General features: G+C 48.4%; 1 protein-coding gene across 1 annotated transcript; it reads right to left on the bottom strand.

Annotated features, from left to right (window-relative positions):
- Positions 1-1052: 1052 nt before the first annotated feature.
- Positions 1053-21654, bottom strand: CNRIP1 (cannabinoid receptor interacting protein 1). Its single transcript, XM_061549829.1, has 3 exons — positions 21194-21654; positions 15820-15964; positions 1053-4665 (listed from the first exon to the last, which is right to left on the bottom strand). Exons 1-3 carry the CDS (start codon positions 21370-21372, stop codon positions 4501-4503), a joined length of 489 nt encoding a protein of 162 aa, XP_061405813.1. The 5' UTR covers positions 21373-21654; the 3' UTR covers positions 1053-4500.
- Positions 21655-23013: the final 1359 nt, after the last annotated feature.

Here is a 23013-nt window from a genome sequence, read left to right on the forward strand (position 1 = left end):
TTTTCAATGTTTCGTCGAACGGCTGCACTCGTAATGGCTTACTGCAAGCTTAAGCAATTGCACGCTCTTAACGAAGCATACGTCAGGTCAACCGCAGATCTCCAAACCATACGAGGCAGGAAGGACAGCCGCAACCGTAACCAACATCGCGCGACCTCTCCCGTCGAGTCTCACGCCAACCCGGGATCAAGTTTTCCGCGAACAGATCTACGCTGGGGTAAACACGAAATCGCACTCGTCGTTCGTAAACACGAATTGCTTGAACGCAACCGTGCCTACTGCTTCTGAAAAGCAGCTAAACTTATCAGTGCCTCCCACTGTTATCAATGCCTCCAGGAACGGTGCTCAGAATTTTGACTGGTGCATTGTCCGTCCCGTCACCGAATGTGTGCGTGAACGTAAGGGGAACGGACACTGTGGCTCGCAGGCTGTGAAAGATTCCTCGACTTGCCCGACCGTCACAGAGATGCGATGAAATGTCATAATTCGGGTTCATGACAATGTATTATTTCTCTTCGCAAGAGCGCATTTAGATGCGGTCACATTTACACGCTTTCGTCATCATCATCATCAGCAGCCTTGGTTAATTCACTGCTGGATGAAGGCCTCTCCCAAGACACCGCCATCTTTCACGATCCTGCCATGCAACGATCCACTAGCACCAGCTCGGCAGCTGATTTCGTCGTTCCACGTCCATGACGGACATATTCTGGGACCACGTTCCGTCCCTCAGTTGCCACTCCCATCATTATTCGTGACCATCGCTCACCATCCCTTCTAACAACTTCTAGATTTGAAGCTTTCGTGACTGCAAGGATTCATACTCTTAGTTTTGTCGGTAAAGTCACGTAAGTAAAAAAAATGAAATTAAAATTAATAAAAATAAAATAATAAAAATCACGACGTTTCGGAGGCAACACAAGTCTCCGTCATCAGGTGGGACCGTCACAAGCAGATCTGGTCCCACCTGATGACGGAGACTTGTGTTGCCTCCGAAACGTCGTGATTTTTATTATTTTATTTGTATTAATTTTAATTTCTTTTTTTTACCTTCTAACAACGTTTGCTGCCTGAGCCCACTTACTTTTCTAAGCAGCTTTAGGTGATGTAAATATCCTGCGTGCGTTCTCGAATCCACGTATTCCTCTCTCCATCTTTAAACATAATTCACAACATGCATCGCTCTATGCTTCTCTTGCTCCATTTCGGTTTTTTTTCAGAAGATGGATTGATGAGATCGTCTCACGTGCAGGACTGGGAAGGATCGTGGGGGGCCCGCAGGACTGAGTGATGGCGATAGCGAAGGGTTGCCTCGATCCAGCAGTGGCTAGCAATTTGCTGACGATGATGATGACAGTGCTGTTATGTTGGATGCAATGCGTCCAGGTGACCTCCTGCAGCCACTAGAGGCCGCCACATTCACTGCAATATAAAACAAAAATCTATCGATTCTTGAGCTTTTCAATCGTGACAATTCATCGTCGCATCTGGTAAACTTGCACTATGGGTAAACCCAGGATTGGAAGTTTGAGAGGTCAGGCTCACAGTAAACATTCGCATGAACTAAATAGCTTATTGATAAAAGAAAAAATATTTAGGAGTGCTGTACACACATTTAAACAAGGTTTTGAAAATTATCACTTTATGGCCAGGAGAGCTCATTTGAAAGTGGTTGCAAAATTATTTGGCCACACCTTGTGGAAGATTGTTTTAAAACCTTTGGCCAGACTACCAAGCTCACACAATTGAGATCCTGCTGTGAGATCGAAGCATCCGCGTCTGATTAAACCGGGTTCTCAAGTGTATTGAGTTGTCTCAACCTGGTCACTATGAACTGGAATAAAAAAAAAGCATCAATAAATTTAGGGATGCAATTAATTTGCCTTAATTCCCACTAAGAATTGAATATACAATTGTGACTGTCATAATCTTTGGCTTTTTCGGCAAAGTCACGTAGGTAAAACAATCAATCAAATAAAATAAACGAAAATCACTCAATTAAATCACAACGTTTCGGAGGCAACACAAGCTTCCTTCATCAGGTGTACAAAAATAAGCTTGTGTTGCCTCCGAAACGTCGTGATTTAATTTAGTGGTTTTCATTTATTCTATTTTATAGATTTTTTACCTACGTGACTGTACCGAAAAAACCAACGAGTATGAATCCTCGGAGTCACGAAAGCTTCAAATCTGTGACTGTCATGTTACAAACATTGCTGAAGTAGGGTGGGTGAGAAAGTGCTGCCACCCCCCCCCCCCCACCACCCACACGACTGTGTGCACCATCAGTCACTGGAAGGGATCTCAGAAGTATTTCTGTGATATCCATTTCCTCGGGCCATTCTCTAACACAGAGACCCAACACATTTGTAAATGACAATGGCTTAAAAGAAAAAAAAATACATACGATAGGTAACATTTCAGGCAATGGCCCTTTTTCTCATGAATGTGTTTTTGTTGTTAATTGTTGCGCCACTGGCAACGCAGCAGCAACAGCGTCACCAAATAATGTGTCTGACATGGAGGGTCGCACTCCCGTGCGACAGATCCGAGTGGATGCTTCATCACATGACGTGACAATCGTGAGCACGAGCAGGGTAAAACTGAGGAAACATATTTTTTGTTAAAACACAAATCGGAATACATTTGAGGAAAAATATTTTTAAAGAATATTTTTGGGGCCCTTTTTGTGAAGGCCCTTCAATAATTCTGAGCTCACATCACCCAACCTTGGAAGCAGGACATGAAGTTCAAACTTGTGTTGTTGTTGTTTGTAAACGATGGGCCGCTGGTTGTGTGTATGTGTGTGGCACATTTTCGTGAAAAACACAATCAGCTCCCACTTAAAATAAAAACGCCAGCGACCGTCACCATACGAGCACTCCAATTGGTCAAAATCAGCTGCCAGAACGGCTGTAAGTCAAGCCGTGAGGGCCTCACACCAATGCCACGACCGATGACGTGATGCTTTGCCCAAAAGCCTCAGCAAATTATTTTAATGGTCTTATTTTTGTAACTTTTTTTTGTGCATGCATTGGACTAAGATTGTTTCGGGATAAAGAGTTTTTGTTTTTTTCTACTGGAACAAAACACAATCTACAGAAGACAAAGTTCTTTACCAAGGACTAATCCCATACACTACTTGTACTTTTGATTAAATGTGCCCAATGTTTATGATAATTATATTGTGTATTTAACGTGATTAGTTATGAATAGCGAAAATGGCACCTTTCTGTGTTGATTTTTTATTTGAATTATTTCCCAGAAGATTTTTGTTGGTTATCCAACCCAATCACCTCTCACGAAGAAAAAAAATCGAATTCACAAGACCAAAAATTATGGTTACCTATAAATTTGAAATTTCGAGATACAGGGAAATTATGTGGGTCAGAAGGTGCAATTGATTCAAGTGGAAAAAAAGAGATCAAGAGGAAGGCAGAAGAAGAGGTGGGGGGGGGGGGGCGATGTGGTGCGATCAGACACGGAAAGAGAGATAGAGCAGGACAGGACAGCGTGGAGAAGGTCGGCAGGGACCGCGGACCCCACACGAGTGGGACTAACGCGTGGAAGAAGAAGATTTAATAAATGTCTGTACATTGACCAGTTTAGCCACGTAAATCTTATTTTTATAAAGAGGGACCGTTTTTGTTTTCGACGGTTGCTTAAATAAACTTCGAATTATACTGTAGCTTAGGTTTCCACGGCTGTGCCGTGTGGCGCTCCGTTTACTTTTTTCGTTGGGTCATACCGCGTGCTGTTTGGCACAACGTCCAGCGTTCCGCTCCACATGCCCGCGAGCTTTAATCCCATTCCTGAAACAGCTGCCGGCACGTGGAGCAAAACGTCAGACATCGTGTCGCACAGCACACGGCATCGACTCGAAAACACATCGGGGAGCTATCCAATATTACTCACTCGCAAGGCAGCCCTTCGTTTTGTTTTGTTTTTCACTTCGTGGAAACTCTCGCGAAAGCAAGCAGAACGGTCGGATCAACCTAACCTACCTCGTAAAACGGTCAGATGACGACCGACGGAGTTCCCAGCTCGTCAAGCGGCGACGTTCCGAACGTGCCGTGCCCCGCGTAAAAGCCATCGCGCCCCTGGAGTGCCCCACACGTGAAGCAAAGGTGTCACTCGTCATACAGAATTACTTGTTTGCAAGATCACCAACAACGCAGCACCAGGGGTTATGTGGGGAAGGGCAAATTTAAAAGGTAAAGGAGCGGCCCTGCAACTACCGTTGGCGGAAGGGCCTGCGCTCTCAAAAGAGCTCGAATCAACAATTGCCAAAGCTCTCTGGCTCCTATATTGGGGCCACAGAACTCTCTCGACTGGGGGGAATGGAAGGTGGACGAAAGCGAACTTGTAAAACAAACACAAATGAATTTCCAACAAAACCACCGTTGGACGTTTGGATCACCGAACGCTCGTGACCGTATGAAGGTGCCGGGCTGGTGCAGGCCGCCGCTGCCGCCACCGCTGCCCCTGGCGTCACCACGGCTACCGGAAGACCTCCTTGTTGACCCAGAGGAGGGTGCGCGTGTCGTTGGGCTTGCACTCGTAATCGATGGCCGCGAAGCTGTTCCCCCACTGGCAGTGGTCGCGCTTGGGGTAGTTGTAGAACTTGCACTGCCACACGGCCTCGAACGTTCCGATGTCCTCCAGCTGCGCAGAGGTTCAGAGCGAAGCGCGACAGACACACGCGGGCGTCACATTAGTCGTCATCGTCGTGTCATCGCCGTCGGCTACGATCTAATTTCATTGAAATATTAATTGTACACTGCGTCCTTCACGTAAATTGCACCTCGCAATAATCGCCGAGGAACCACGGACGGGGCTGGAAGGCTGCCAGGAAATGAATTGCGCAGCCGACTTTCTGCCTCCGTGGAGGAAGCGAGCCGCGCGAGACAATTCCTGAAGAATCTTCCAGCTCGTGGAGCGAAATGTCGGACATTGCGCCGAACAAGGCGCAGTAACAACCCAGAAGCACATCGGAGGGAGCTGTGCAGGACGACCGCGAACGCATGCGTAGTAGGAATTATAATTGTAATTTACGGTTCTTTGTCAACCCACTGCTGGATAAAGGTCTCCGCACGGCCCAGGATCGATCCAGATATCACTCGTCACGGTGTTGGCCGTAGACCGGAGTCAAACTCAGGTCATTGGGTTCATAGCGCAGCACGCGAGCCACTTTACCATTGGTCCAGCACCTGGGGATTTGTGATATTTTCATCCCGGATCTATCGCAGCAGGCGGTGGCACCAACCGGTGTTAGGTAACGTGGGTTTTCACTGGATGCTCCACTTTCCTGCCACGTGTGCAAACGCTCGTTAAAATTGAGTTGGCCAAGCATCCCAATATAGGATCGCAGAGCTTGGGAAATTGTTGCCGCTGGTTCTGACTGCCTACCGACTCGTCTTCGGGTTTGCCGTGCCTCGTAACCTCTCTCTCTCTCTTTCCGAGAGTGGACAAAAACTTGTACGCATCACTAATTCTAAATTATTTATTACAACTAATTATTATATATTTCAGGGTTTTTTTTACCTACGTGAACATTTACATAGTCGCATGTTTATTGCGCATAAAACTTTTTTTTTTATGATTCCAAAACACACAACGGATTACAGCAAAGTTGGAATGCACAATGTGGGTTTTATAGAAGTGAATAGAATGTGAAAAACGTAAATTATTATGATTCAAAACCTCAGAACATCTGAAAGAAATAATGTGCCACGATGCCAGTTGTGTTTTTTGTGAAGTATGTGGCAAGGGGAGGAGGAGGGGGGGAAAGAGGTCTCTGTCTCGGCCTCAAACAATCATTGGCACAATTCTGCAGATTTCTGACTTGCCAAAAAAACGCTGCAGTCACGAGCGTGCGTTAAAAAAAATTTACCACTTCCCTTACTCTGCGAACTTGTGATGTTTTTCAAGGAACCCCTCCAAGGACAAAGGCACTACACACGCCCCATCCCTCCTCAAATCACATGACGGTTTCCCAGCGTAGTATTTTTTTTTTAAGACGGCGAGATTGGAGGCCCTGACTTTGCATAGTAAATGACAGAGAAAGAAAAATTACATAAACACAATAAATAAGACTCCACACAGTGCATTGGCGCAATGCGCCATGGAACCCAATGACCAAAGGCCGATTCCCGGACACTGACAAAATCAGTGGCGAGTGATATCTGAACCGGTTCTGGGCCTCCTCCTAGGTCGACTCGGCCATAAACGAGGTGCAAAAATCTGAACTAGGGAGACAAAGGTGACCACCGTGTTAGTCCTGGCCACACCACCCCTTCGTGTGCCGTGCCAGCCTTGATAGGCGCTCACAAACACAACAAGCCCCACCAGTGTGTACGGCTACAAGCGAGGCCTTTTTGCTTTGCGTCACCAGGTGGTACAATGTACGATGCTCGGCCACGGCCAACATCACTGGTCCAGTGATCTGTGAACTGGTCCTCACCCTTTAATGACCTGCACCGACTAGCAATGTGAAGTGTGGGTCAAATAACGGCTGCAGCCAGGTCGGCGTGGTGGAGGCCTTCATCCAACAGCGGATAGGCCAAGGGGCTGCGCACTATTGCAGTCTTGATATTAAATGAGATTCATGGTTTTTTTTGCTGACCAGTAACGGCGTACGGCCGGCGCCCGGCGAATGGCCAGCGTTAAAACCATCCCCTCGCTTCTCAATGCAAGCGCGAACTCCGCCCTCCCCCCACGACTGGACACCACGTCCACAATCGGTCCCCCCTCAAAATATGTTCTGACATCGTGGTGCAGTTGAAAGCTGGTAATAATCGCGCCCCTTGCTCGCAAGTGCGGGTGTGCTTACATCAGAAGCACGCTTGCATCCAAACTTGACACTGCATTTGCCTTCCTTCGCCAATGAGAGCAACGTAAGGATGATTATCTTCTTGGTTCTTTCGGTAAAGGCACATAGAAGGGAAATAATTAAATACTAAAAATAAAACATAATTAAATGCAATTCTCACGACGTTTCGGCCACAACGCAAGCAGCCATCCTCAGGTGAAGAACAGGTCTGTCGGAAAGACAGCTGAGAATTGTATTTTATTATGTTTTATTTTTATTATTATATTATTTCCCTTCTACGTGACTTTACCGAAAGAACCAAGAAGATGAATCCCTGCAGTCACGAAAGCTTTAAATCGAAATTTAAGGATGATTATGTTTGGAAAAAAAGTAAAGGTGCAGCTCTGAAATTTCCTGACGCCAATGCCGGGGAAAGGGCCTTCACAACAGGGGAGCCTTTAGTGCAGTGTTCTTCACTCATTTTCAGAAGGTGGGGGGGGGTGGGGACTTTCGCCAATAAGACATCACCAGTGTGAGGGCTGCCACACCATTTGAAACCATCGGGGTTTGACAAGAAAACGATAATGACGGGTGAGTGTTCTCACAATTTGTGTATTGTCGGGGGGGGGGGGCACACATCAGGGGGCCGCACTAAAGGCCACCAGGGGGCCGCCAGTGGCCCGCGGGCCTCGCAATGAAGAGCGCCGCTCGAGCGAGGCCAATATATTTTGGGCCTCCTCTTCCACGCTCGACAGACATGTTAGAAGGGTTGGGGGTACCCACACTTTACCCCACCACACGTGACCTGCATGCCGCATATGGTTGCCACCTGCTTAATTTCTTGTAAATGTATTCTTATTTTTTAAAACATACTTCATGCTGCACATGGTTGCCACCTTTGAATTGAACACAATTGTAGGAAAAACACCACACGCTTCATGTTTTTTTTCAACGTCGTATATCCTGAAAAACATTTTTTTGAGAGAATCGTAATCAAATCATAAGAAGAATAAATGCATCAAGAAGGCTGTCTCTGTTGTAGGCCAGTCGGTTTCAAAGACGATGCAGATATTACCAGAACATGTTTGTTAACATGTTCACCACAAGTACGTGTGGTTAATGCAGACAAGATTCCTTGCAAAAGGTGTATATTTGTTGTTTGAACATCTTAACACAACTCCTGTTTCATTGCCAGAAAGGGTAACACCAATTCAAAATTTTTCATACTTTGATACTGGTAATCAAATCACTTCACTGTCTTTTAAAAAGGCAAAATCAGTACCAAATTGCACCCAGGACCCCAGTAAACATGTAACGTTGAACAAAAACGTTGGCATGAGGTTGGAACCAACCTTACCCCAACGTTGGCACTAACGTTGGTACAACGTTGGTGCAACGTTAGCCCAACGTTTCATGTTTTCTCAGGCGCAGAGGTACCGACTCATTCAGGGCCCTAAGCAAAATTAATTTACGGGCGCTTCCATCGACTCCAAACATATATATGCTGATCAGACTACGAGCACATCGCTTTGAATCACATCACAGTTGTTGAGAGATTATGTATTACATTCCAGTATGATAATTGTTTTTTTACCCTCCTATTTGGCAACAAAACTGACACCTTTTTTACGAGGAGTCATGTTTGCATAGACCACAATACCTGTAGCCATAATGCAAACAAAAACATAACTCTGATAATATATGTACTGTCCTTGAAGTTGATTGGTCCACACCCGAGACAGCTTTCCTTAGAGCCTAGTCTCATATGGGTTGGACCAGATGACGCCAAAAGGCGCACAACTCAAAGGCAATGCACCATCAGAGTATGAGAGCTCGGGGTAAGCATTTACATCATTGGAACCTCATTTGCCAGTAAAAAATATGATAATTGTTTTTTTACCCTTCTATCTGGCAACAAAACTGACACTTTTTTTACAAGGAGTCATGTTTGCATAGACCACAATACCTGCAGCCATAATGCAAACAAAAGGTGTCAGTTTTGTTGCCAGATAGAAGGGTAAAAAAACAATTATTATATTTTTTACTGGAAAATGAGGTTCCAATGATACATTCCAGTACTTGACAATTCTTTTTTTATCAGGGTTATTTGAATGCTGACTGGTTGGTTCTTAGTTTGAGATGATACTTGTATTTGCACCCATATTTCTTTAGCGATGGCTCTTTTGAGCCGCTCAAGGCCCTAAACGTTTGCGTACAATGCTCGTGCACAGCTCCACCACCGCTGACGAGGGCCCATCTGGAATACAAGTGTAGACTCCCTAAACTCACTTGGCACGGGTGGTGACCACAGTGCTGCATATGAAACAAACTGTCTGTACTAAGCGTGCCTTTTGTTTTTTCCCCTGCTGCTGCTGCTGTATGTACATGTGTTGATGAAAAATAAAAATAGGCTTTACCTTATATTCTTGGTTCTTTTGGTAAAGTTACGTAGAAGGGAAATAATAAAATAAAAATATCACACCTGACGATTGCTTGTGTTGCAGTCGAAACGTCGTGAGAATTTTTATTGTTTTATATTAATATTATTTTATTATTTCCCTTCTACGTGACTTTACCGAAAGAACCAAGAATATGAATCCCTGCAGTCACGAAAGCTTTAAATCGAAATTTTATTATGTTTTATTTTTATTATTTTATTATTTCCCTTCTACGTGACTTTACCGAAAGAACCAAGAATATGAATCCCTGCAGTCACGAAAGCTTTAAATCGAAATTTTATTATGTTTAATTTTTATTATTTTATTATTTCCCTTCTACGTGACTTTACCGAAAGAACCAAGAAGATGAATCCTTGCAGTCACGAAAGCTTTAAATCGAAATTTTATTATGTTTTATTTTTATTATTTTATTATTTCCCTTCTACGTGACTTTACCGAAAGAACCAAGAATATGAATCCCTGCAGTCACGAAAGCTCTAAATCGAAATTTTATTATGTTTTATTTTTATTATTTTATTATTTCCCTTCTACGTGACTTTACCGAAAGAACCAAGAATATGAATCCCTGCAGTCACGAAAGCTCTAAATCAAGGCTTTACCGGTATAAAGATGTTCGAACATGAAACAGACACCTGTTGCAAGGCATCAAGTCTGCATTAACCGACACATACTTGTGGCAAAACATGCAAACAAACATGCTCTGATAATTATATTATCAAGTCTTTGAAACCGATTGGCCTGCACCAGAGACGGCCTTCTTTCGCACCGTACGTAGCCAACCGTGCTAACTGGAGGTGCGGGTGGAAGGACAACAAACTAAACACAAAAAGCATTCCTAAAGAAATACGCTTTCAATTTAGATGATTTAAAAGTGCACAGCTCCGGCGGCTCCCTAATATCCGAAGGAAGAGAGCGTTCCAGACGGTCGCAGAAGCGCGTCTGAAGGCGCCACGCGGTGCGGTGACCCCGTCTTTGTTCGATGGCGAGCAGCCAATAGCCGCTGCTGCTGCAAGGGTGATCGGAGTTGGTGTGATGATGGTTGATGCTCCCTGCTCCTCTATGCTCACGCACCACGGATCCCTCGTGTAAAATAGAAACTGGCAAAGCGGGACCATCCGTGTAACAAATTAAATCCAACTGAACATCTGTGAAAAAGAGCTTTATCGATCATTGGATTACTGCAGTATAAGTACATACGGTATTCTGATTAACTAAAACTGGAATACATATTATTTGGTGCATAACTAAGGGGATAATGCTGCGTTGTGGTTGACCTCACTGCAACAGACCTACCCATAATGCAATGTAAGTATTACTTTGAATACAAATGAGCTTATGTAGTTGTACATGTTTGACTATTGAATGGTTTGTCTGGTATTGAATAACAAGCTAATTAGTATTCATAATCCAATAATAATAATAAAAAAACTGTTCCTCAGCAAGTGTTTAAATATGTATTTATATCAATCTCCATTCTGTCAAGTACATCCTGCACCAACTAATATCAATTCTCCGTGGCCTCTGTGTGTGCCGTGAAGAAGGACCTGGCAAGAAAACATGCACAACGTCGTGCCATTGTTGGTTTGACGTTAGGGAGCGTCCATAAATGACGTCACGCAATTTAGGACGATTCTTGACCCCCCCCCTCGTCACACGGCGTCACAAAAAGTCAGACCCCCCCCTCAAACATGACGTCACAAAGCTCTGCCCCCCCCCCTCCCAAAATCATAAAACATGCTTCAAATCGCTTTAAACTGTTGCCGTTGTAGTGCGTATTTAATGTGGCGCTGCACTCTGATGTTGTAGGAGTGTTGTTATAACAATTAGTGTTGTTATAACAATTAGTGTTGTTATAACAATTCTATATTTATTTAAAGCTGCGCTTTTTGATGTGACGTCACATTTCTCAACCCCCCCCCCCCATCGTCACACATCGTCACAAATGTCTGACCCCCCACCCCACCTAGGTGCGTGACGTCATTTATGGACGGCCCCTTAGAGTCGAAACGTCAGACAACGTTTGTTGACCGTGTCCGCCCGAAATTGTCGCCTTTTTCTTAATAATTGTGTTCATTCCGACGAGCTTGTTGAACGCGTTGCCCTGTGCTACCAGCGGTAGGTCGAGGAATTGGCGAGAGACCGACCCCGCCTGACAGCATCCGGTTTATTTTCAAGCTGAAAAAACACGGCTTAGGAGGCCCCCCCCCAAAAGTTACCATGGCGATGCGAGCGTGACCCACATTCGAGCATTAAGGCAGCTAAATCCCACGAGAATACAGTTAGCATCTCTGCAGCGCCAGCTACTAAATCATTGTTGCCTACAGTGCAACGATTGCGTTGAAAATTCATTGGAAATGCAATGATTGCGTAAATCAATCCGCCTCTTATTAATGAAAGGATTTGGAATTTTTAAGAAAGGCGTATTGTTGCTAATTTACGTTTGACCATTATATGTCACTCAACTATTAAATGTCTTCCCAGAGTCAGGTTGAGATGGAACATTTAGATTTTAGTTGTTTGGGCATTAATGCATCTCATTATTGTGGTCTAGATCATATTCCATAGCTAAAAATGTTATATTATCAACATTTCTACTGCATTATTGTTCATCAATTTATTTCGATTTAAAGCTTTCGTGACTGCAGGGATTCATCTTCTTGGTTCTTTTTTATTATTTTATTATTTCCATTCTACGTGACTTTACCGAAAGAACCAAGAAAATCAATGTATTGTTTTATGGGGAGTGGTGGTGCAGTGGTTTATGCACCTCGCTAAGAACCTGGCAACCCCGAGTTTGAGTCCTGGCCAGGGCTAAGATCGATGGCGAGTGACGTCTTAAACAGCTATCATCCCCGCCTGCTTTGTCATTCCACTGCTGGATGAAGGTCAAATCATCCCGTATCGGTCACGGGGCTTGTTAGACCATGCTTCACCACGCCTGGTCTGTGCGGGTTGTTGAAGTGACGACCCAAGACCGGTTCAAACATCACTCGGGAAACCGATGCTGGCCATGGCTGGGGAATCGAACTCCGTTTGCCGACTCATACCGCAGCTATGTAAAATACAAACGTGGCAGGACACATTTTTTTTTCAATGGAACAAAAAATGAATAATAAGAAGACGAAGCCAGACGCATCCTGCACAGCGGGATCTGCCCGAGACGTGTCGGTAAATGATGGCAAATTGTCTCCGGTATTTTTGCCAGGCCATTTGTTTTAACTGGACAACTGCTTCAACACCCACCCCATGCCAGACAAAAGATCTATAGAACCCCCGTATAGCCTTAACAGACTGTAGGGGCAAGTGTTGTTAGCGAGCACCTATGAAGTCCGGAACGGTACACGAGCGGGTGGGTGGCCAGCACCACGCCCGACCGCCTTTGTCTCCCCAGTGGCGATGTTTACACACCGCACCAGGTACTTATTTAAGGCTGAGTCGACCTAGGGGAGGCCCAGGACCGGTTCAGATAATCGTCACTGGTGTTAGCCGTGAGCGGGAATGGAACCCGGGTCGCCAGGTTCATAGCGCAGCGTAGCGCTAACCGCTACACTACCGCTCCCCATGCCAGACCCACACACACACACACGCGCACACCGACAACGCTGGCTGCTGCACACAAACGGTTGGATGAAAGGGCACTGCAGCTATCCCACGTGTGGCTTTTTGAAGGGGGGGGGTTGTGTTTGCCGCGTGTTGTTTGGCACGATATCCAACGTTTTGCTCCGCAATCCTGCGAGCTTTTTCAGGAGGCAGCTCCCAGCACGTGGGGGGGGGGGGGGGGCGAAACGTCGGACGTCGTATCAAACGATGCGTGGGACAACCCGAAAACGCGTCGTGGAGATATACGCATAAAATGGCCGTTCGTCAGAGAGGGCACCGAGGCCTTTCCTCGGGGTTCCCAATATCAGCCGTGTCCATGCCCCCCGCGGGGGGGGGGGGCGTGAAAGACCCAACGCAGAAGATGCCCCTGCGTTTGCGCTTCCACGAAGCTCATGGTCCACCCTAAACCGCATCCGCTGCACAACCATAGTAGTAGGTGCGGAAAACTTGACGCACAAATTGAAAACTAAAAACTCTGCAGCAGCGCGCGACTTGTGGTCGTCCACAACAGACCGCCAAGTACAGCGTGTGACAGAGGTCGCAACCGGGTACCCGATACCCGTACCCTACCCGATACCTGGCTATCCGTACCCGGCCGGGTACGGGTACCCGTTTGCGACCCTGGTGCGGCCGGGTACGGGTACGGGTAGACCGTGAGTCACTGGTGAGTCACCGTTTGTCACTCATTTCGGGTAAGGTATGGGTAGGGAACGGGTACCCGGCCGGGTACGGGTACCCATTTGCGACCCTGGTGCGGCCGGGTATGGGTACGGGTAAGGAATCAAAACCCGTTTGCGACCTCTGGCGTGTGATGCCGCAATGGCCCGATCCACAAATACGAAGGAGACATCGCAGCGACGCACTCCGACGCGGTTGTCTGGTTTGACCAACTGAATGCGAAATTGCAGTCGATTGCTCTGCATCTACATCGACAGCCGTACGAATAAAGAATAAGCGTTGTGGAGCCATGGTGTTAATTCTGGTCGCTCGTCGCTCCGAAGCCCCCGGGGAAACGTCGCGACGACGCGCCACTTTGTACGCCATTTGTGACTCGTGTTCGCGTTATTGAAATTGCAATCTTTTTTTATTCGAAATGCATCGACGCGTCGCACGAAATTGATGGCACGGGCTGCTGTCTGAGTTTGTTATATGCGAGGTGGCCGGCAGATGGCAGCACAGTTCCTCAATCGATTTGTGCAGAGGTTTGAGCATTACCCCCCCACCACCACCACCACCCTTCATAATCGTGGGGGGTATTCTCCCAAGTACTCTCCTTGTTTCCTCACACGTGAAGTCAATCACTCATCGATGTAACGACCAAAACATCCAAATGGAGCAGGACACGCTCCTAACAGCGGTCTTGAGACTCGGTGAGTCATTAGTGAGTAAACAAAGGACGTTACACCAGTAGTACCATTATTACTTAAATATGTTTATGTTTTACGATTTTGTAACTGTTGCGGAATGTTATTCCAGTGGCAAGACACATTGCTCAAGCGTTTAAAAAAAACACACACAAATATTGCACTGTTGGAGCGCGATTACATCTTTGCACAATAAATATGCGCTTAACTGAATAACAACAATCAGGGCCTTTGTTCATCCCGGGAGAAAGCGGAGAACCCTGTAGAAAACCACGCGGGCAAGGGGGTAAAACGTTCAGTGCTCCGCACCGATAGACTCAAGAATCCGCTGCTGCTGCTGCTGCTTTGTTGCCTCCTAGCCACCTCGCGGCCCAAACCTACACCGCCTGGTGTTGCCTGGCAGCAGAGGTCGCAACCGGGTACCCGATACCCGTACCCTACCCGATACCCGGCTACCCGTACCCGGCCAGGTACGGGTAGCCGTTTGCGACCCTGGTGCGGCCGAGTACGGGTACGGGTAGGCCGTGAGTCACTGGTGAGTAACCGTTTGTCACTCATTTCGGGTAGGGTACGGGTAGGGAACGGCTACCCATACCCGGCCGGGTACGGGTACGGGTACCCATTTGCGACCCTGGTGCGGCCGGGTACGGGTACGGGTAAGGAATCAAAACCCGTTTGCGACCTCTGCCTGGCAGTCTCCCCACTCAAGTGTAGGGGTGTCATGGGAAGGATTCCCACCAATAGGAGGGTTAGTGGGAGGGTTAATCGAGGAGATATAAGGGGAGAACGGGCGGGAAGAAGGGGGCCTTTTGGCGGGAACGAGATCAGGACGGCTGGGGACAGGTGTGGATGGGAGAAAAGGATTAAAAGACGAACCCCCCTGCAATCTTGTGTCGGCTCTCCTTTACACAAGTACGAACCACACTGAATCTACGCTGCATGGCTTCGATCATACGACGACATCCATCTCGTTCAGCATCATTTGGTCGGAGCTGATGACAACACGTCAAGGAGTATAGGGGTTTTTTTTGGTACGTTCATTGCTCAGACGGCTGGCAAGGGTGGGGGAAGAGGGTGGCGGGGGGGGTGAGGACATCTCTCTCAGGCGTCAGATACGCGGGAGCCTCATGAAGTGTCCAGGGGGTCTCAGAGTGGACCTCATGTGGAAATCTTGTCCCAGGCTGGCCGGTCCGTGTGGGTGCTACGATGGCGAGATGTTAACTACCTCGCCTGGTATATAGGAGGTCGTGGGTTCTATTCCGACCCTGACGATGCCTGTTTATTTGGAGTCTGCATGCTCTCCCCGTGGTCGTGTGGATTTTTCTCCGGGGCATCCGGTTTTTCCCTTCGCATTTTGAAACAAGCGTTTAGGGTATTTGGCTGCTATTAATTTCCACACGATGATAAGCCAATTCCGTTGAGCTATCATTTGTGGTAGCCAGGTCGCTTCTGAAAAAGAGCTACATAGCTCAGTGGGGCCTTACCCGGTAAAATTAAAAAATTGTTGTGTTTTTAGTGTGCCCGCGTGTGACCGTATTGGCTTGCGTGTGGCCAGGCGTGGAGCCCCCGGCTGCCCAGGGCGTACCCGGATACTGACGGCCGTGGGTTGCCGCTCCCCGCTCTTGGTGGCCGTGAGGGCGGCCGTGTCGAAGTAGCCGGCGTAGGTGACCTGTGTGAGGTCACGTGCGCCCTCCTCCAGCGGCACCTCGCAGTCGCCGATCAGCATCGCCCTGCGGAGGGAGCGGAGGGAGCGCGAGAGAGAGACGGAGACGTCGCTGTCACGGCATTCGACTGCCTGCTTGAGAATCAGGACATTTATTTATACTGGAGGAATATGGGTAAGAACGTTACAACAAACAACACAACATGATAGTAGTGCAAAGTACACAAAAGTAAATAAATCACCCAAACACATACAAATAAAACGAAACTATTACTCCATTCTAGCAGGCAAAGCTCAATAAGGTATAAACTTATTTTTCAGAAGTGACCTGGCCACAAATGATAGCTCAACAAAGTGACCCATCATTGGGACATCTAAAGCACCAAAATAATCAATTAAAATCTCAATGCGTGTTTCTACATGTGGAGGGAAAAACCGGAGGACCCGGAGGAAAAAATCCACGCGACCACGGGAAGAGAGACACGCAAACTCCAAATATACAGCAGGCGTCAGGGTCGGGATCGAACCTCCGACCTCCTGAATACGAGGGTAAGGAAGATAACATCTCACCACCGTGGCGCCCCCTTTAATAAATAAATAAAATGTATTCGTTTCAATTGCATCAATTCCCAAGCATCAATTCCCAAGCTTCGGAAGGGCAGTAAAACGATAGACAAAAATAGTCCCAGACCACACCAAGACAACACACGCAGTCCCTCGATAAAAAAAAAATCCATTAAAATTGAACTCTCAATACATTGTTAAGGATTCACTTTACAAATCACGTTGGCAAATGTGGCTATATCCAGCACGAATATTCTGCTTCAAAATATTTTTGGCGGAAGATTTATGATGGTAAGGGAAAAAGCAAGGTTGTTCCAAAACGTTGGCGATTGCCCATGGCAAAGGCAGAGCGGGCGCGCGTGATATATCCGCTGTGCGCAAAGCGCGCGGAAATAGACGAAGACAAAGTGCGTTTCGTTTTACTGGCCTCATTTTTACAGCCAGTTTCTTCGAATGGAACACGTTCACAGTAATCATCAGCCAGCCACATGGTGAACTACTTCGTCGAACAAAGACAAAGATCCCCCATATAACCCGAAGTGCTGGGGTCGCACGCGAGTTCATGCTAAGGGGGTGGAGCGGTGACGCAGCGGTGAGCGTTCAACCCTTTGAACTTGGCAACCCGAGTTCGATTCCTGGCCGCGGCTACCATCAGTGGCAAGCGATATCTGAACCGGTCCAGAGCACGTGACCTGCCCCTCCCCCATCACCAACTCGAATAGTACGGCATGGTGAAGTATGGTCAAACAACCACCATGACCAACACATGCAGAAGTGGATTACAAAAGAGCTGTAAATGATAATTATACATTTCGATTTAAAGCTTTCGTGACTGCAGGGATTCATCTTCTTGGTCCTTTCGGTAAAGTCACGTAGAAGGGAAGTAATAAAATAATAAAAATAAAACATAATAAAACAATTCTCACGACGTTTCGGCCACAACGCAAGCAGCCGTCCTCAGGTGAAAACCAGGTCTGTCGAGGCGACAGCGTCTGAATGAAACAGCACACGTGCTTGGAGTATGTATATAAGCTGGGTTGGAAGGGGAGGAATTGTTCTATTATGTTTTATTTTTATTATTTTATTACTTCCCTTCTACGTGACTTTACCGAAAGAACCAAGACGACAATTATACATATTAGTATCAAGCCGAGCATGGCGGCACACTCGGTGGAATTTTACCAAACGTCACAATGTAACAGGACCCTTGATGAGACTCGGTTGAGGCTTTGCCGACCGCGCTAAATAATAAGTGAGGGTCGCAGCAATAAGGGATTGTTGTTCTGGCCACACTCCATCGTGCGTGGTGCACCCAAAACATTCAACTGGGCTGGGCCACAACATCCGCATTGTCATGCCAAATTATAGACATAATCAAAGGCCTTTGGGCCAGGCATACCAAGCATTCGTGGATTACATACCAACATATACCCATCACCGTCTGTAAATAGACTAAACTGGTTTTTTTTACCAGGTAAGGCACCACTCAGCTGTGTCGCTCTTCTTTCAGAAGCGACCTGGCTGCCACAAATGATGGTTCAGCGAAGTGGGCTCATCACCACGTGGAAATGTGTCGCAGCCAAATACACCGAAACGCGCGATGTCGATTCTGAATGTGGACGGGGAAAACCGGAGGACCCCGAGAGAAATATCCACGCGACCACAGGGAGAGAGAGACACGCAAACTCCACATATACAGCAGGCGTCAGGGTCGGGATCGAACCCACAACCTCCTCCATACCAGGCGAGTTATTTAAAATCTTGCCACCGTCGCAGCCCATATACCAACATAATAATACCCATCTCCGTCTTATAAATAGAAACTGCATGGACACATGGCTGACATCGGTCAGCACAGTCACCCCCGACAGAACCCAGAAGCAAAGCTGGATTTCTCGCCTGAATAGCGCCGCCAGTGATCCAACACCGTTCATATTGAACATCTGCAAAACGAAAGAGCTATATAGCTCACCGGATTCCTGCAGTATAAATAAATACTGTATTCATATTCTGATCAAGCAGGTGCTGTAGGCTGCGGTCGCGGCTGCTGCCGAGGGCCGGCGTTGTGGTCAGCAGAGGGCATTGCAGAAAAATCCACAGTCACCACGCTCCAGCATCAATGATGATGCTGCTTGCCTGGTGAAGTATGGTCAAATGACATGCTCTCATCCAGCAGTGGATTGACAAACGGGATCCCCTGTTGTGCACGACACGGGCGAGGCGAATCTTGGTCGGATGTTGGCAAGCGACGCGGACCCGCGCCCCTTCTGCACCTGCGCTGTGACATTTAAACACATTCCTGCGGAGGGAGCTGGTAGGAACGTTGGGTTGCTCGGTCAATGGCCAGGGTCAACGGCGGCGTGGTGTATTCCGCAAATATGCCCGACTGTGAGGGCGGGCACAAGCCGGCGTGAGTAGATTAAACGTTGAGTTTTATAAGGGCACCACGGGGTGACCAGCCCCGCCCCACCCAGCCCCACCCCTCCCACTCCCCACCCTCCCCACCCAGCCCCTCCCCACCCCTCCCACCCCTCACCCAGCCCCACCCTCCCCACCCCTCGCCCAGCCCCACCCTCCCCACCCCTCACCCAGTCCCACCCTCCCCACCCCTCACCCAGCCTCACCCTCCCCACCCCACCCACCCAGCCCCACCCTCCCCACCCCACCCACCCAGCCCCACCCTCCCCACCCCTCGCCCAGCCCCACCCTCCCCACCCCTCACCCAGCCCCACCCTCCCCACCCCTCACCCAGCCCCACCCTCCCCACCCCACCCACCCAGCCCCACCCTCCCCACCCCTCCCACCCAGCCCCACCCTCCCCACCCAGCCCCACCCTCCCCACCCCTCCCACCCAGCCCCACCCTCCCCACCCCTCCCACCCAGCCCCACCCTCCCCACCCTCCCCACCCAGCCCCTCCCCACCCAGCCCCTCCCCACCCTCCCCACCCAGCCCCTCCCCACCCTCCCCACCCAGCCCCTCCCCACCCTGCCTTCACAGGTGTTGCTCGCTAACAGCTCTTGCCCCAACAGTCCGTTGAGGCTACACAGGAAGGGGGGGGGGGCTTTGTCTTTGGTGCATGAGCAGCTGTAGCGGATCGCGCTGCGCTGCGCTACGAACCCGGCGGCCCGAGTTAGATCCCGGCTCACGGCCAACATCAGTGGCGAATAATTAATTGCAGAACCGGTCCTGGTGCCACCCACCCCACCTAGGTTGACTTAGCCTTAAATGTGCGTGCGTGTGCGTAATCATCTTAGTCAGTCAACCCGTGGCACCTGCTGGGTCTCTGCCCCGCGACCTCCTGCCAGCGGGCGTTCGACACTTCACGTGGCCTCAAGGTGCACCTGGCCTGGCACAAGCGTCGTGGTGACGTCACCGCCACTTAGTGGCGAATGGCGGTTGTTGTTGGGTGTGTAAATATCAGCAATGGGGAGACAAAGGCGGCCGGGCGTGGTGTGTGCCCTGGCCGCCCTTTATCGATCAATGCAAGATTTGTAACGCGCGCTATTCATGAATTAAGCCCTCTAGACGGAGGCGCTCGCTAGCAGCACACTTTACCAAGATAATAATCGCGTGTAGTCTACACGGAGGGGTGGGGTGGTGGCCTCGTGTCTTTGTTACAGAAGGATTTGGGATGCTGTCGAACATCATCATTCTGCACGGCACATGCCCTCTCCGTAAAGGCCACCACCACCATCATCATCAGCACTGTCATTATCATCAGCAGCACTGTCATTATCAGCGGCACCGTTATCATCGTCGGCAGCGGCAGCAATCATTAGAAACGTCGCCGTTATCAGCAACATCTTAATTAACATAAGAATGTCATTGTCATCGACAGAAGAAGTAGCATCACCACTACGACCACCACCACCATCATCAGCATGCAGCATCAATGCCGGATGTGTAAGCGTGTACTATCATAGTACTGTTGTAGTAATATACATCATAACGTCAACATCACACCGCCACCACCACCATCATCATCTCCAGCATGATCATGATGGGGCTCGAACATAACACGCAATTATCACCATAATCATCAACCTTTATCATACCACAACTTTCACCACCACCATATCACCAGTCTCAATCTATCACCACCACCATGGTCACCACCATCGGCGAACATCAATCCCGGCTCTACCAGTAGCACACACGCCCCGAATACAGTGTGCGCACTGACGATGGTGGTGGTGGTGCTGATGATGATGGTGCTGATGGTGATGATGGCGATGGTGGTGCTGGTGCTGATGATGGCGGTGGTGGTGGTGATGGTGCTAATGACGGTGGTGGTGGTGCTGCTGGTGGTGGTGGTGCTGATGATGATAGTGATGCTGATGGTGGTGCTAATGACGGTGGTGGTGGTGCTGGTGGTGGTGGTGCCGATGGTGATAGTGGTGCTGATGGTGGTGCTGATGATGGTGGTGGTGCTGATAATGGTGTTGCTGATGGTGGTGCTGCTGATGCTGCTGATGGTAGTGGTGGTGGTGGTGCTGATGATGATGGCGGTAGCGGTGCTGATGATGGTGGTGGCGGTGGTGGTGCTGATGATGGTGGTGGTGCTAATTATGGTGGTGGTGCTGATGGTGGTGGTGCTGATGGTGGTGGTATTGCTGATGGTGGTGATGGTGCTGATGGTGGTGCTGCTGCTGATGGTGACGGGTGCTGATGCCGACACCAATGAAAGACGGCGCCCCCCCCCCCCCCCCCCCAGCAATGCGCCGAGCTCACCTCGTCCTCACGGTGCCGGGTTTGATGAGCACCGCCACCTTATACTTGGCCCCGATGAGGAGCTTGATGGTGCGCGTCTGATTGAAGCGCTGCCCGTCCACTTTGAAGAAGACGGCGCCGTCGGACGGGTGTGTCTTCAGCGAGATCGAGATCTTCATCGCGCTCGGCACGTCATCCATGATTCTGCGTCGGGGTCCCTCTGACCCGATTGCTTTGGCTGATGATGATGATGGGATGATGCTTGTTGCGATCGCAAAGGTCGGTGGTATGTCTTCCTCCTTCCTCGTTGTCGTTCTTGCCCGCTCCTGCCTCCTCCTCCTCCGTCAACCCCACCCCTCTCGCCTCTGCAATGCCTCCACTTCGCACAGGGCTAACAAAGCTCCGTTCGTTCCGACGGAGCCTCGAACAGCGGTGCCTCCTCTCTCTCTTGTGGTCCCAGCTTCACTCCGTGGCGCCCCCTGTGTCGTACATTCACTCAGCAACCTCGATCCTCTCCAAGCCCCGTCAGCTCTCTCTCTCTGCACTCACTCTCTCTCTCTGCAGAGCGGTGTTCATCTTCTTGGTTCTTTCGGTAAAGTCACGTGGAAGGGAAGTAATAAAATAATAAAAATAAAACATAATATTATTATTTATTATTATATTTTTTATTATGTTTTATTTTTATTATTTTATTACTTCCCTTCTACGTGACTACCGAAAGAACCAAGAAGATGAAGCCCTGCAGTCACGAAAGCTTTAAATCGAAACAGAGCGGTGTTCTTCACGAATTTTCAGGGGAGGGCCCACTTTCACAGGCACGCGAGGGCTGCCAGGCATTTGAAACAATTGCTGGGTTTGACAGCAGCACGATGATGATTATGATGGGGTGGTGTTTTCACTATTTGTGGATTGTCGGGGGGCCGCACTAAAGGCCACCAGGGCCAATGAAGAACACTGCTCTCAATCTTGATTTGAAGCTTTCGTGACTGCAAAAATCCATCCTCTTTGGTTCTTTCGGTAAAGTCACGTAGGTATAAAATAAAAATAAATCACGACGTTTCGGGCACAACACAAGCGTCCGTCATCAGGTTGGAAAACCATTGCTCTCATGGCCCAGTGGACACTATCCGGATCACGGTGCAGTAGTTATCTTGCAGTTCATCCGGATTAAACCAACTACAGCTGTATGATAGATCGTGATGCGGATTACGGGAGAGAAAGGGACCCTCTGTCACGATGAAGGAGTGGAGTAGCGAGTCGGCACACGGGACAACACCACGATCCATCGGCAGGTCGCGTGGGATAATTCATCAAAGTAGCCTCTAGAGGGGTTCTCAAAAGCTCCCTCTAGTGGAGCCCTCTTCCATCAGCGGCGGCGTGAGCGGGCAGTTGCAGGGTTGCGCCTTTAAGGGTGTGTGCTAGGCGTGGTCATAGCGTCAACATTGGGGGGGACAAAATCTTCCAGGGTGCCTGGGGATCCCAACCCAGAAAAATATCTACATTTTAAAACGAATTTCCTGCCTAAAATATTTTAAAAAATCACTAACACATGGGATGGATTTTTTATTTATTTATTACAATGTCTAATAGTGTATTGTATTACATTGTTCTGTTTTTACTTTTTTACCATTTCTTGTTTCATTGTATGTAATGGCAGAGATTAGGGATTAATAAAGTACAACCATAACCACAATCATATAAACATAGATCTATGCATTGATGTATATGAAGACAAGTCCAGACATTGTGGCCAAGATTTAGCTAATTGTTTTAATTTACATAGCAATTCTTTTTTGATAGCAATATATTGGGGGGGGGGGGGGGCATTTTGAGCATATGTC

The sequence above is a fragment of the Lethenteron reissneri genome, chromosome 11 (genome assembly GCF_015708825.2).
Source record: "Lethenteron reissneri isolate LAM-NWPU_2019-01 chromosome 11, ASM1570882v1, whole genome shotgun sequence".
NCBI lineage: Eukaryota > Metazoa > Chordata > Hyperoartia > Petromyzontiformes > Petromyzontidae > Lethenteron > Lethenteron reissneri.